Source organism: Schistocerca nitens, chromosome 12, assembly GCF_023898315.1.
Source record: "Schistocerca nitens isolate TAMUIC-IGC-003100 chromosome 12, iqSchNite1.1, whole genome shotgun sequence".
NCBI classification, from domain to species: domain Eukaryota; kingdom Metazoa; phylum Arthropoda; class Insecta; order Orthoptera; family Acrididae; genus Schistocerca; species Schistocerca nitens.
Genome location: NC_064625.1, coordinates 193,459,542 through 193,474,668, shown reverse-complemented (window position 1 = coordinate 193,474,668; position 15,127 = coordinate 193,459,542). Strand labels below are relative to the sequence as shown.

At 43.6% G+C, this 15,127-nt stretch overlaps 1 protein-coding gene across 2 annotated transcripts in view; it reads right to left on the bottom strand.

Moving 5' to 3' along the window:
* LOC126215157 (protein Lilipod) overlaps nt 1–15,127 on the bottom strand; it is a 413,331-nt gene that overhangs the window by 52,372 nt on the left and 345,832 nt on the right. For both annotated transcript variants that reach the window (XM_049941822.1, XM_049941823.1), the window contains exons 8-9: nt 14,248–14,402; nt 3,570–3,801 (exon numbers count right to left, since the gene is read on the bottom strand). In XM_049941822.1, the coding sequence (XP_049797779.1) occupies nt 3,570–3,801; nt 14,248–14,402 (387 nt within the window). The remainder of the gene's footprint in view (nt 1–3,569; nt 3,802–14,247; nt 14,403–15,127) is intronic.

Below are 15,127 nucleotides of genomic sequence, written 5' to 3'. Positions count from 1 at the left end.
CGGTACGTGCCTCGACAGAGGAGCCGAACTGATTGTGTCTCACGTGGGATGGAGGTTATGTGGGATTGGTTATGTAGGGACTAATTTGGTAAGTTTTTGCTTTGCATATTTTGTGAAATAAACTGGAGTTACGAGTATCAGTATCACATTACTTGGGGGACGGAGAGGGGGGGGAGGGGTGGAGGAGGGGGGGGTGGGGGGGGGGGAACCTTGACAAATATAACCTGCAAATAACTTAAGTATTACAATTTTTCATTATTTGATATTCCTATTGCCTTTGCTAGCATGTTGTGCTATGTCATAGGTCATAATTTACAAATAACTTAATAAACTATGAACAATTTGAATAAACTTTTTGGAACAGTGATAAATTTTTTTCTTTTTTCTTTTTTTTTTTCCAAAAATTCAGTCTCGATCACACCACGTATGCTTCAAGAACATAGGTAACCGGTTTCGGTTATATCACATGACCATCATCAGACCTGTAATTTAATTTAGAAAGTAATAGAAACCTTACCAGATTGACAATAAAATATGACAAAATGCTTATAAGGATAAAATACAATAAGACTTGTTATACCCGTGGCAATCTTTGAATAATGTTAATATAAGACAGACAGACTTAATCTAGCATAGGTGTATACTTGCAGTCAAGTCACAACTCACATATCAATATGATGCCACAATTCGAAAGACCTTCACAACATCGTTGACTTTGAAACCGTTGTGGTATTACCACCTTACCTCATAGAGGGCACAATTAGTATACATCATCTCTACAGTTATTTTTAAAGCTTTTAATTGATAGTTTATACAATATTTTAGTTGTTACACGGTTGTAAAGAGATATTTTATACATAACTATTTATATGTTATTATTGTACTTAATTTTTTTACGTTTTGACGATAATGTGAACCCGTTTTACACTGACTGGTTGACGTGAGGTGGAGGGAGAAGAGGTAGGCGGAGCACCTTCGTACTTAAGCGTGTGCCCGTCACTCGCTGGCCGCTGGCACCAGTCGACATCACAGCAGCTGAGAAGAGTGCTCCACCTGCCATCTTCAAAGGTTGCCACGGGTGGAACAAGTCTTATCGTATTTTATCCTTATAAGCATTCTGTCGTATTTTATTCTCAATCTAGTAAGGTTTCCATTACTTTCTAAATTAAATTACAGGTCTGATGATGCTCATGTGATACGACCGAAACCGGTCACCTGTGTTCTTGAAGCATACGTGGTGTGATCGAGACTGAATTTTTGGAAAAAAAATTTTTAATAAACTATATTTAAAATTATTATTTTAAATTTATTGAAGGGATGTGAGAGTTAGAACTATCACAGTCACAGATGTCAGGAGTCAATAGGGTTTCTGGAGGTCAAAAATGATTACATTTGCAATAATATTAACAGAACCTGCGATGAAAGTGGTCAGTGTTTAGTAAACAATGTGATACACGATTTTAATATACAACACATACGTACATTAACACTTCTCACTTAATTTTTTTTACAGCTATAGCTATAATTTTAGTATCATTTACATCATGTACACAAAGGTATCTATTTGAAATGCATTTGTAGAGTCCACCTGCACCCAAGTGGTTATAGTTCAAGAATATTATGAAGACTTTACAGTTTCTTTGTTTAATTTTTTATTATTATTATTTCTTTCTTTCTTTCCTTTCTCAGACATTATGTCTGGTTATTATTATTATTATTATTATTATTATTATTACTGTTATTACAGATTATCAGAACATTTCTAGACAGTCATACAGTACAAATGAACTTCTCTCGTTAATGTTTTGATTATCTTCTTTCGCGTAACCTCCTGAGGGTAAGGTTTTGGGGGGAGATGTATTATGTCTAACATGTAGCAAGTTTTAAGTTCAACCTTATGTTGGTCCAATCTGTCTAAAATTAAATGTAATGTGAATTTACCAAACAGAAACTGAAAGTTAATTCAACAGCCCATGAAATTTCATTTACATCTACATCTACATCTACATCCATACTCCGCAAGCCACCGACGGTGTGTGGTGGAGGGTACCCTGAGTACCTCTATCGGTTCTCCCTTCTATTCCAGTCTCGTATTGTTCGTGGAAAGAAGGATTGTCGGTATGCCTCTGTGTGGGCTCTAATCTCTTTGATTTTATCCTCACGGTCTCTTCGCGAGATATACATAGGAGGGAGCAATATACTGCTCGACTTCTCGGTGAAGGTATGTTCTCGAAACTTCGACAAAAGCCCGTACCGAGCCACTGAGTGCCTCTCCTGCAGAGTCTTCCACTGGAGTTTATCTGTCATCTCCGTATCAACAATGTATAAAGAAATAAATATAAATCTGATATAATTTTTGCAAGCAGGATAAATCTAGTGCACCAATTGTGCCACCAATGAGAACAAGGACTACTAATGGATGGCGGCGTAAAATAAGTAAGAGTTCATTTACAATAATATCAATTTAAATTAGTGGATACTGTAATCTCTTCTTCTTATTTGTTCTCAAGATGTGATAAATTGTGCCGCACATAAAATTGCAAAAGATAAGTGTTAGGTTTTTGAACTAGAGTCACTTTCGTAGATCTATTTCAGCACACTAAAAATAAAGCGGCAGGTTAGCATCACTATGACAGGAGCACTGCCCAACTCAGAATAGTACAAAACCACAAACTCCCATGCACAGAACAGTTCCAAACATCTGATTACTTTTCTCACTAGTTAATCTGTTAAACACTATGTTTAACTTACAAGGGAGGAAATGTTTGGAAAAGGTTTGAAACTACACTGAATGTCCCTAAGTGTTCTCATTGCAAAACACTGGACGATTACAGTCAGTACTGTGTTCCAGTGTTTATAGTGTCAAATCTCCTGAGCTACAGGAAGGTCATTCGATAAGTCCTTAGAAAATGCAAGTGACAGTGCTCGTAATATTGAAACAGTTTGCTGGTAGTCAATGTTATCTGTCACTAAGAAGACAGGTAATACTGCAGCCAAAACCACCATGCGGTTTCATTGTTCCAGGTGACTAAAGCAATGAGGTCACGTTATTTCATAACACGGAAAAACGTGAGTTTCGAGCAGTGATTCGACGCTTCTATTTAAAAGGCTTACCTCGGAAACAGATCAGAGCCGAGTGAAGTTCACAGCACATCTACTACTCTGTCTGCAACTGTTTACAATTGGGTATATTACTTTAGTTAAACATAGCCATATAACCACAAAAGATGAACAGCATTTGGGATGTCCGACGGAAGTGGTCCTCAAGTACTGGACAAATGAATCCCACATATTCGTGTGCCGTCAGCTACACTGCCGTAAGACAAACAGTTTCTAAATGTAATACTTGACTTACGGTGTTAAGCCTTTTATATAAGATTACACTTCTTAAAGCTAAGATTATAACAAAATTTTTAAATTCACTCTTTAATTATATGAAATACCATAAATCAATTTTTTTTGCCTTTTGCCCATTGAAGTCATTACGGAGGCAACCTGCAACTGTGACTACACACTCAGAGAAGCACAAACCAGATTAGCCCTTCAGTAACACGGACAAGGCGACGTACCGAGTATACGAGCGAGCAGCGGCAGCGCAGAGCTGAGCACAAGCAGCAGGGCGCAGTTGGCGACGACGTGCGTGAAGGGCGTGCGGGCACGACGCGGCTTCACGCGGCGCAGGCCGGGCAGCGTGTAGACGCCCACTGAGGAGGTGGCCACCAGGTAGCAGATGAGCGCGATCTCCAGCAGCGCGCCCACGGGGCCCAGCTTCGACAGCGGCCGCAGCCCCAGTATGAAGTCCTGCACGGCACACCGTCTACTGTCAGCCCACCGCACGAGGCCCGCTTACCGTAATGCGGCCACAAATTTCAATTAACCCTCGAGTGGTGTATTTTGTATAAATGTAAAGTACGTTACCGAGATAAATGTGTACGAGCAAATTCACATTTTAATCTCAGTTTAATGAAACAACAATACAATGAACTTTAATTATATCACTCTGTTGCTACAGACACGTGTTGCCCCAGAGTAATGACCCACTGAAAACTTTAAACAGTACAGATGCATCAGTCCCAGCCAACTGCTTATTCGATTACTAATTATATTGTAAACAGCTGCCTCATTGTGGGACTGAGCAGTTAGCTCATAAACTGAGTAATTTTCTTGCACGGAACATAATTTTTCACCCTGCTTAATGTTTATTTTATTTTGTATTACTACTTTTCACTTGGATGTATGACAACAGTATTTATCACTGTGTTAGCTGAAGCAATGATGAATGAACAGGTTGTTATTGTGGTCTTCAGTCCTGAGACTGGTTTGATGCAGCTCTCCATGCTACTCTATCCTGTGCAAGCTTCTTCATCTCCCAGTACCTGCTGCAACCTACATCCTTCTGAATCTGCTTAGTGTATTCATCTCTTGGTCTACCTCTACGATTTTTACCCTCCACGCTGCCCTCCAATGCTAAATTTGTGATCCCTTGATGCCTCAAAACATGTCCTACCAACCGATCCCTTCTTCTAGTCAAGTTGTGCCACAAACTTCTCTTCTCCCCAATCCTATTCAATACCTCCTCATTAGTTACATGATCTACCCACCTTATCTTCAGCATTCTTCTGTAGCACCACATTTTGAAAGCTTCTATTCTCTTCTTGTCCAAACTGGTTATTGTCCATGTTTCACTTCCATACATGGCTACACTCCATACAAATACTATCAGAAACGACTTCCTGACACTTAAATCTATACTCGAAGTTAACAAATTTCTCTTCTTCAGAAACGATTTCCTTGCCATTGCCAGTCTACATTTTATATCCTCTCTACTTCGACCATCATCAGTTGTTTTACTCCATAAATAGCAAAACTCCTTTACAACTTTAAGTGTCTCATTTCCTAATCTAATTCCTAATGAACAGGTATGGGCTCAAAATTGTGAAACAACAATGGAATAGTGCAAAACAATTTAATTTGCGTTTGGTGCACTTTATAGATGAGCATGCCCGCTCAAGGGTTAATAGTCTAAAGCTCTCGGATATACGCCGAGTAAATTGGTGTGACATAATCATGAGTGCCACACCGGTTGTCTTATGAAAAAAAAGTACATTTCACCACAAGATGACTATACAGTTGTTGAAATGGCACAGTATTTCAGCGCACTAAGCAGATGTAAATTAGTTTTAACACGTCCAGAAAGACGACAAAAGCGTAACAGTGTGTTCGTTTGACTTTAATGTACGTGGTTCCTTTTTAGCCACTTCAGCTTTGTGTATGTAACAACTGACTGAAAAGGGGGAAAGAAACGGAGTAGAGTATGCACGGAGAGCTCTGAGAGATGAAATAGGTAAAAAGACAATGCCTAATATAAATCCTCACATATAGCAGGAGATATCAAATTTCACTGATGAGAGGAGAATTTATAAAAATGCAGCAAATGAAGTAGGCTAAAGGAAATACAAACGTCTAAAAATGAGATTGGCAGAATGGCTAGAGGACAAATGTAAGGATATAGAAACATACATAACTAGAAGAGTGATAGACACTGGCTGAAAACATTCCTAAGCACAGAAGGAAAAGCTGAAAGTTGGAAGGTGGAAGGAGTATATAGAGGGTCTGTACACTAGAGATGAACTCTAAGCCAACAAAACACTCGAGTCGAAACAAGGCCCCCCGGAGTAGATGACGTTCCATCAGAAATACTGATAGCCTCGGGAGAGCCAATCGTGACAAAATTATTCCGCCTTGTCAGCAAGATGTACAAGACAGATGAAATGCCCTCAGACTCCAGGAAGAATGTATTAATTCCAATTCCAAAGAAAGCAGGTGCTGACATGTGTGATTATTATTGAACTATCAGGGAATAAGTCACGACTGCAAAATACTGACACAAATTATTTACAGAAGAATGGGAAACTGGTAGAAACTGACCTCGGGATTGATCAGTTTGGATTCCACAGAAATGTACGAACCCTTACAGGATAAGCTACTAAGGAAAGATAAACCTTTTATAGCAGTTCTCGATTTAGAGACTAGTGGAATGCTCTCTTTGAAATTCTGAAGGTAACGGGTAAAATATAGGTAGCGAAAGGCTATTTACAATTTGTACAGAAACCAGACAGCAGTGATAAGAGCTGAGGATCGTGAAACAGAAGCAGTGATTGAGAAGGGAGTGACACAGGTTTGCAGCCTATCCCTTATGTTATTCAATTTGTATACTGAGCAAGCAGTAAAGGAAAAAAATATCTGTAGAAGATATAAAAGTCTGAGGAGGGGAAATGAAACCTTTGAGACATTGTAATTCTGTCAGAGGCAGCAACAGTTGTGGAAGAGCAGCTTAACGGAGTGGACAGTGTCTTGAAAGGAGGATGTAAGATGGACATCGACAAAAGCAAAACGAGGATAATGGGATGTAGACAAATTAAATGAGGTGCTGATGAGGGAGTTAGATTTGGAAATAAGACCGTTAAAGTAGTAGACAAGTTATTCTATTTGGGTAGCGAAGTAACCGACGGTGGCCAAAGTGGAGAGGATATAAAATGTATAGTGACAACAGCAAGAAAAGCATTTCTGAAGAAGATAAATTTGTCAATGTCCCGTTACGGTGTAAAGTCGGCCCGGCACACCAGTCGGGAACGACGGGGAAGAGAAGGCTACGGCGAGAGGTCGGCCGATCGCACGCTGGCCGACCTCACTTCGGGACGACAGTGTGACAGCGGCAGCCCCTACGTGAAGAGCACACAGGTGCCGTGCTCGACTCGTGGAGCCCACTCCGATAGCAGCTTCGACGTTAGCCACTTTGTTAGCTATCTCTATGTAGCACAGACTTACATTTGTCTATTCTGAAGCAGACCGATTATTTTGCACGTCGCCCTTTGCTTGTGACACATATCTAAGTTAAGTAATTGTAATTGCCTTTTGTAACAAAACTCATTAATACGAGTTGTTCGACTGTTTATCTAGTGGACAGAGTATGCAGGATTCCTAGGCACAACACACTGAATATAGACTTAAGTGTTAGGAAGTCTTTTCCGAAAGTATTTGCCTCGAGTGTACGAAAGTGAAACCTGGATAATAAACAGTTGAGACAAGACGGGAACACGAGCTTTTGAAATATAGTGATACAGAAGAATGCTGAAGACAGACTGATCGTGTACAATAATGAGGAGGTACTGAATAGAAATGGGGAGACAAGAAATGTGTGGAACAACTTGACTAAAAGAAGGGACCAGTTGATAGGACACATTCCGAGACATCAATTTAGTATCACAGGGAGTACGGGGGAATAAAAATTGTACGTGCAGAGAGAGAGACGAGTACAGTAAGTAGGTTCGAACAGATGTAGGCTGCAGTAGTTAGTCGGAGATGAAGAGGCTTGCACAGAATAGAGTAGCAGTAGAGCTGCACTGAACCAGTCTTTGGAATGAAGACAATGATAACAACAACAACAACCACCATTCTGGTCTCAACTCCATAAATCTGGTCACTGAGAATTTACCTTCAATGGCCTGACACTAAGCAATCGATAAAATTAATATGGCCAAAAGAAAAGGAGGGTCTCCTCAAAATTTCCTTCTCAGTGTGACGTCTACCAAAGTACGAGAAAATAGAAGTACCGGGCCTCGAACACTCGGAAGGATTTTTTTCCTCTCGATACAGTTGGCAGGATGGAATTTAAAGCAGTGTTGACAACTGAACGCATTTGTCTGTCTCACTTGGCTCAGAATCTTGTTTTGCTGTTGTTTTCAATGGGTGTGTCTATTGTGAATCGTATCATTTGTGGGGTGTTTCTTCTTGTAAAAGGAAAATGAAGGTTTCCAGATTTTTAACTGTATCACAATGTTTACGGGGACGGTTTGACGATTCGCACTAATGTGCACAAAAGATGTGCCGAGTTTGAAGCTGGCAAAACGAATGTTCACAACGAACAAAGGCACGAGCATCCCTCAGCCGTGACTGAGGAGACGGTCATCTGGTGCCTTCCGGATATCACCTCTGAAGTTGTCCGAAATCACTATTGTAGGTATGGCAGGCAAAATCTTTGACCGGAACAGATCTCATTTCCGGGCACTCCTTACAACAATACACCACCATTCTCACATCGGCCTTCACCGGACACAATTATCTCGGCAGCCTAGTTCGAAAGCAGATTTCCCGGCCGTCACATCCGATCCTGATACTGGCGACCTCTCCAAAAAACAACTTCGGAGCACACCACAGGTCACACAGTATTATCCTGCTCTGAAATGTATTGATACTTTGACAAAGCCAGGATTTCTTAAAATTGTGCCCTCAAACGAGATGCATTCTATCTGAGATTTTGCCCACCACATTCACAACAGCTTTTTGTCACCGTCCCAATCTCCGCAATATCCGTGTCGGACCCTACGTCCCTCCTACACTGTGGCCCTTCCCCTGTGACCGTTCCCACTGCGAGACTTGCCCTACGCACCCTGCTACCTTTACCTATACCGGCCCTGTAACTTGCAAAATGTATACTACCGAAGGGTCCGAAATGACACGACCTATCGGCTGTCGAGTAAACACTGTTCGGCATTTTACATCGGCGTGACTCCCGACAAATTATCAATTAGGACGAATGGGCACAGGCAGGGGGCGAATACTGGCAACACGTAATATGCTGTTGCAGTGCTCTACACCACGAGAACTGTGACCTCGGTGCCCGTCTCACCACCCGTGCCGTCCGGATTCTTCCCCCAGACGACAGTTTCTCGGAACTCTGCAGGCGGGAACTAGCACTACAACGTGTCCTCGGTTCCCCCCACCCACCTGGCCTTAATTTGCATTAATTTCTTCCATCTCGGCATTTATTCACAGAAACTGCTATCTTCTTCTGTCCATTTTAGTTTTCTACATCTTTCACTGTCTTACCCATCTATTTTCCCCCCCCTCCCCTCCACCCCACCCATCTCTGTTACGTGCAATGCACTTAGCTTTTTGCTTATTAACTCGTGCACGATGTTTAAGCAGTAATCTCTGTCTTGCATATTACCCTGTCTTCTATCTTTAGGCTCTCAGGTTTTCAAATATCGTCTGATGCAGTCCCCAACAATCAGTCTTTCCTTCTCATCTTGTTCGAGAAGTCTCCCCTGACCTGCTGTTCTGAGCAACATTCCCGAAATCAACCCCTTTTCCTGGACCTCTCCAGTCCTTTTCCTTCACCTCTCTTCTTTTCCCCTTCAGCCCTCCTGCCTGAAGGAGGAGACACTGGCTCCAAAAGCTTCCTAATTATAACTTTATGTTAGGTTTCTGTTCTGCTGCTGCTTGGTAAGTAGATTTTTTATTTATCTATCCAATCAAATTATTCTCGCAAAAATTGATTGTTTTCATTGATTTTTACCACACACACACACACACACACACGCACACGCGCGCACACACACACACACACACACACACACACACACACACACACACACACACACAGAAATTCTTCCATGTAGTAGAAGGAATTATCAGGCAGATATGGTTCAGTTTTCAGCAGGTGGTCAAATATATTACCCATTTCTGTGTCTCTTAAGCTGAATGGCAGATAGATGAAATCATTTGTCCTCCTAGTATTATAATTATGAATAATTTGAATGTTTCCAAACTGTGACTGATTGTTGACAATGATTTCATAAGGGAGTAAATCTACTGTGAGGCTGCTGTCAATAGGCCCAACTGTTGGAAGAGCCCTCTACAGGATGTTCTAGAGTGGGCACCAAACGTTATCTTCTGCACAACCAATATCAGACATTAGTGAATGAAACTAGGAAAGCTATGTCAACTTTTTGACATTTCCACCTCCAAAATCTGGTATCATATGTAATAAAAAATCGAGTAATGTAAACAGTACCTAGATGACACAAATGTCGATATATAGGACTCTCATTCAAATGAGTTGGATAGAACATAAAAATTAAAAATTCAGTTGGTGCTAAAGGAAATACAGGGAGACCCAAAATAATTTTTGAAACTTTGCTCATATATATTTCAGAAATGGGGATAGGTATAAAAGTTGCGATTTGCGGCATACGTAGCACGCAGGATGTCTACGTGATATTCCAGTTCCTCCTGTGTTCTGTCTAGTATGTCTTCACTGCCGTGTGCAATTGCTCCTCTGAAGGGAATGCACAGTTCCTACAGGTCCTGCACTGTAGCATGGCGGACAGCTACCTTCATAAAGCTTCAAAGAAAACAATCTAACAGGCTTATTTCTGGAAACCTCAAGGTCTTCCCTTGCCAATCAATCCAGTGACCTGGAAATGTGTCGTCGAAAGCCTTCCCAGTGATCGGGGTCCAGTGAAGAGAGGCACTGTCCGGCTATTTATAACCTGTGGAAATGCGAACTGTTCCAACACGTCCAGGTAAACAGTCCAGCCAGCCGGGGTCGCCGAGCGGTTCTAGGCGCTACAGTCCGGAACCGCGCGACCGCTACGGTCGCAGGTTCGGATCCTGCCTCGGGCACGGATGTGTGTGGTGTCCTTAGGTTAGTTAGGTTTAAGTAGTTCTAAGTTCTAGGGGACTGACAACCTCAGAAGTTAAGTCCCATAGTGCTCAGAGCCAGTTTTTTTATACAGTCAAAGTTATTGACACCTCTCCAGAGGAAAACAGCCCTCCGATTCAGTCCTGAAGCACACCACACCGTACATTTGCCTTTGAATTGTGCACAATTTCAATACTAAAATGGGCATTCTGATAACCCCATAATTTTGTCAGTTCACCTTCCCCAGCACACAAAAGCAAGCTTCATCTGTGAATGTCACCTTCCCCAGTCTACACTGTCATCGATGCGACTCGGAATCTCAATTGCAAACGCTTTGCACTTTGGACTGCTGCACCTCGTAGGATCGAAGCCTCAGTCTCTCGTGCAGTACCTCGAGCACAGAGATCAGTCGCAGCTGCAACTATCGAGATTCTCAATTTGTTTGGCCCCTGGATAAATGCTTGTTGCACCAGTTCCACATCAGCATCGCTCGTCCTCCGATAACCAGAATTAGTCTTCTTCACGTACCACTGTCACGTGGTTGTGGTTGGACGTAATGGTGATGTGCTTCTGTTGTGTGTCCAGAAGTTCCACTGTATGTGAGTGTCAGACTTTGTCTCTACTAACCATTCCACAAATTGTGCCCTCTGTTCGGAAGGAGGGACCGGGGGGCGGGGGGGGGGGGGGGGGGGGGGGGAAGAGTAGGGAAAGGGGCATATTTGTCAGTAAGTCACCTGTAAAAACAAAAGCTTTAGGTGTGTGTGAACCTTATGCTGCAAACCACTCCTTTGTACCTATTCTCCTTTCTGAAATACACTCTAAGGTGCGCGCGTGTAGACACACACACACACACACACACACACACACACACACACACACACACACAATTTAAAAAAATCACAAAGGAACTGTCAGGTTTGGACAGAAATTGGCAGATGTGATGTCCATTTACAGACAAAACAAATGGTTATAATTTTAGAAAAAAATTGACATTTTTTTCAAGAGAAAGACCTTTGCAAATTGAGCAAATCAATAACACATTGTTCCACCTCTGGACCTTACGTAAACAGCCATCTGGCTTATCATTAATTGACAGAGTTGCTGTATGTCCTCCTGACGGATATCGTGCCAAACTCTGTCCAATTGGTGGGTTTGGGTTTGATCACCAAACTCCTGAGACGGTTAGAGGAGCTTGCTCATAATGCCTCAAACATTCCCAGTTAGGGAGAGATCAGGTGACCTGGTTGGCTAAGGTAGGATTTGGCAAGGACAAAGACAAGCAGTAGAAACTATCACCAAGTGTGGGTGGGCACTATGTCGCTGAAATGTAAGCCCAGGATGGCAACAAAATAGGGCACAGAATATCGTCAACATACCGCTGTCACAATTAATGAAATATATCAGGGTATTATCCTGTGCTGTATTTGCGCAGCAGACGACAGCCAAAAGGGTCCCGATACGAAATTAAATGGCACTCCAGACCGTCACCCCCAGCTGTCGGGCCGTACGACGGGAAACGCACACGTCGATATTGCACCACTACACGGAGAATCTCTAGACACGGCCTCACCGGTTACAGGAGCGAGACACTATCACTGAGGACAATTTTACTCCAGTCAGTGAGATTCCAGGCCAGAGACACGTCTGGAGACACCCCGGACAGCGCTGGCATACCGACCCGACTGGCGCCCGACGTACAGCCCGACAGCCGGGAGTGGCGGCCCGGGGTGCCACTTCTTTTCACGGCAGGAACCTTCGGTCGTCATACGCGGCACACTTACAGCGCGGCACGGCCCAGAATATTTTATTAATTGCGACAGCGGTATGTTGACGATATTCCGTGCCCCGTTTTGTCTCCCTTCGTGGCGAGCCGTCCCGGACTTACATTTCACCAAAATAATGCCCGCCCACAGCACGGCGAGAGTTTCTACCGCTTTCCTCGGGCTCGGTAAGCCGCACCCTTGCCGGTACAATTGCCAGATATCTCCTCGACTGAGAACGACGTAGCATTACGGGTAGGGCCCTCCGACGGTCTCAGAATTTCGGTGACGTAATGTACCGAACGTTCAGAATTTTCGACGATATATCCCTCGGAGGACATCCGACGACTCCGTCGATCCGTGCCGAGCCAAATAACAGCTTGCGTAAGCGCCAATGTGCCAATGTGTTACGGACTTGCTCAATTTGTGAAGCTCCTTCTCTCTCGTCCAATATTGTCCGAAATTGCAGTCATTTGTTTGTCTGTAAAGACAGACAGACAGACAGACAGACCGACCGAGATTTCGAAGGGACACTGGGAGATAAACAGTGTGAATACCTGAAGAGGGAGGTGGGAGACCAAATGAAAGTGGATACAGCATTACAAGTGCACCAAGAGGAAAATACGCTCCAGAAGGCTGTGAAATTATAGGACACGATGACCAGTCAGTATCTGCCAACAAGAGGTGAAATTCCAAATAATGCTCACAACTGTGCAGAAGTAGAAAAAATAACACCCATCTTTCAGAAGTGTTGTGGTCTCCATGTGGTCTCTCAGCTTTTCTCAGTGTAACTAATTAATGGTGTGCTTTCAGATATAAAGTCAAGTTGTTGGTTTCATTTTATGCACAATACTTGAACATTCAACCCAGTTGTCTTCTTCAGGTGCTGCAAATGACGTCGTTACGTGTACTCGCTGTCCGGACCCCGACTACACCGTCAACTGCTGCCAGTCTCGTGCCACTGTTTACAGTCAATTGCGAGTTCAAATATCGCACCCACTAAGCCCCTTTCGTGCTCTCTCGTTCTTTGTGGTCCACAGTAAAATTCCATAAAAACATATTCTCTCGGCATTTTCCAGTTCGGTGGATGCGATGGCCGGAAAGAGCTAAATAAATAGACAGCCGGACACAGAGACATATGTGAATTGAAACCTTGTCCACCCCACTTTACTAGCTTTTCAGGCACCTTCATTCTGACAGAATCCTTAATTACACTACCAGAAACTTGGCATTTGTACCACACTACTGGTCTCACATTATTTCATTTGACAACTACATTTGAGACGGTGCTCAGCAACAGGCGACTCGCTCTGTCGTTTCAGTGGGGAGTGCGACTGACGTTCCTCGCACCTCTCGGCTGTTCTAATAGTCTGCACCGTAAAGAAATTTTCAACATCCACACAAAGCGTGACACACACGCTACACTCTACGATCTAGATCATCTTAAACGACGACGTAGATTTTTTTTACCACTGTCGATAGGTGCAAAATATACGGGACGTCACGTTTCTGTCAGGATCTGCCAATCTTTTTGGATATTGGGCAGCACAAGGAAGATAAGTAATGCCCAGCTTCTCTTTCTCTCTTTCATCAGGAGTTCTCTATTTTGACTGCAGCATCCACTCAGTCGAACGATCTGATTATTTCCTCTGTCACGGAAGGAAGGAGGATAGGTCGGAGAAGAGAGACAGTCGACTCGGATGCCAGGTCGAGAAAGTCCGCAGCCGGTAGGTGGCCGTCACCCGGGGTCCCCGCCAGCTGTCCCTCTTCTCTCACTTTAAAATAAGGTAACGATTATCAAATGTTTTTAATCTCAAGTACCACTGCAATAGTAAGCTAAATATTGCTGCAGACAAGACAAAATGTAATGACAGTACGCCGGAACAATAGTCACCAGACTGTCACGCACAGCGTACACCGCCTCCGGTAGGACAGCGAATGTCGCAGTTTGACCGTGCCGACACAGTTTGACCGTGCCGGCACAGTTTTCCCACCGCTCACCTCCTGGCTCAGTGGCAGAGCCTTGATGCCTATGAGCAGTCCCAGCGTGTTCTGGGCCACCATGAAGACAGCCAACGCCGTCAGTGCGACCAGAAGCAGCATCGAGGCCGGGTACAGGACGTTGCGCTGCAGCAGTGACGTCTTGCACAGCTCCTCTGTCGGGGAAAGATTATTCGTTTAGAAAGGCAAGTAAGCAGCACTCCCCCCACACGTACTATTTAACTGCTAAGACCACGTCCGAGGGGCAGTCAAATAAATGCCGAACATCCGCCACAGAGCGACCGTCGAATAGTTCCTTTCGAAAGTAAGCACCAGAAACGTCGAGACATTTATCCCACTGGGAGACGAGACAATAAGCTGCTGCTTCGTAGAATGCAATCGGTCACTGAAGGGTCTACAACTGCACCCACTCTCGCACTTCTTCACCTGACTGAAACCGACATCCACAATATCTTTCTTCGGTTTACCAAACACGTCACAATCGGACCGTGAAGGGTTTGACCTCTGGAGAATATCAAAGTGTTTCCCAACCAAATTATTGAAGTGTAGCCTTCATCTCTCAGGTACTGTGGGGGCGGGTGTTATCGAGTGACGGGACAGATCCGTCCGACAGCATTCGGACAGCCCGAGAGCAGACGGCACAGCCGGCATCGAAAACGTCCCACACGTCCCCCACCGAAGAAAGAAGTTCCGGTAAGTCACTACGGTCGCCTCATTCGAGTGCAGGGGCGTTCGCCGAAGCGGCGACGTCTCGCACGGCTCCTCTGTCGAGGAAAGAGGAACAGATCCTGAACTCGAGCAGACGATTTTTCATTTATAAAGCTAAGTAATTAACGCTCTCACCACGTGTACAATGTAATTGCTAAGACCACGTCCGAGG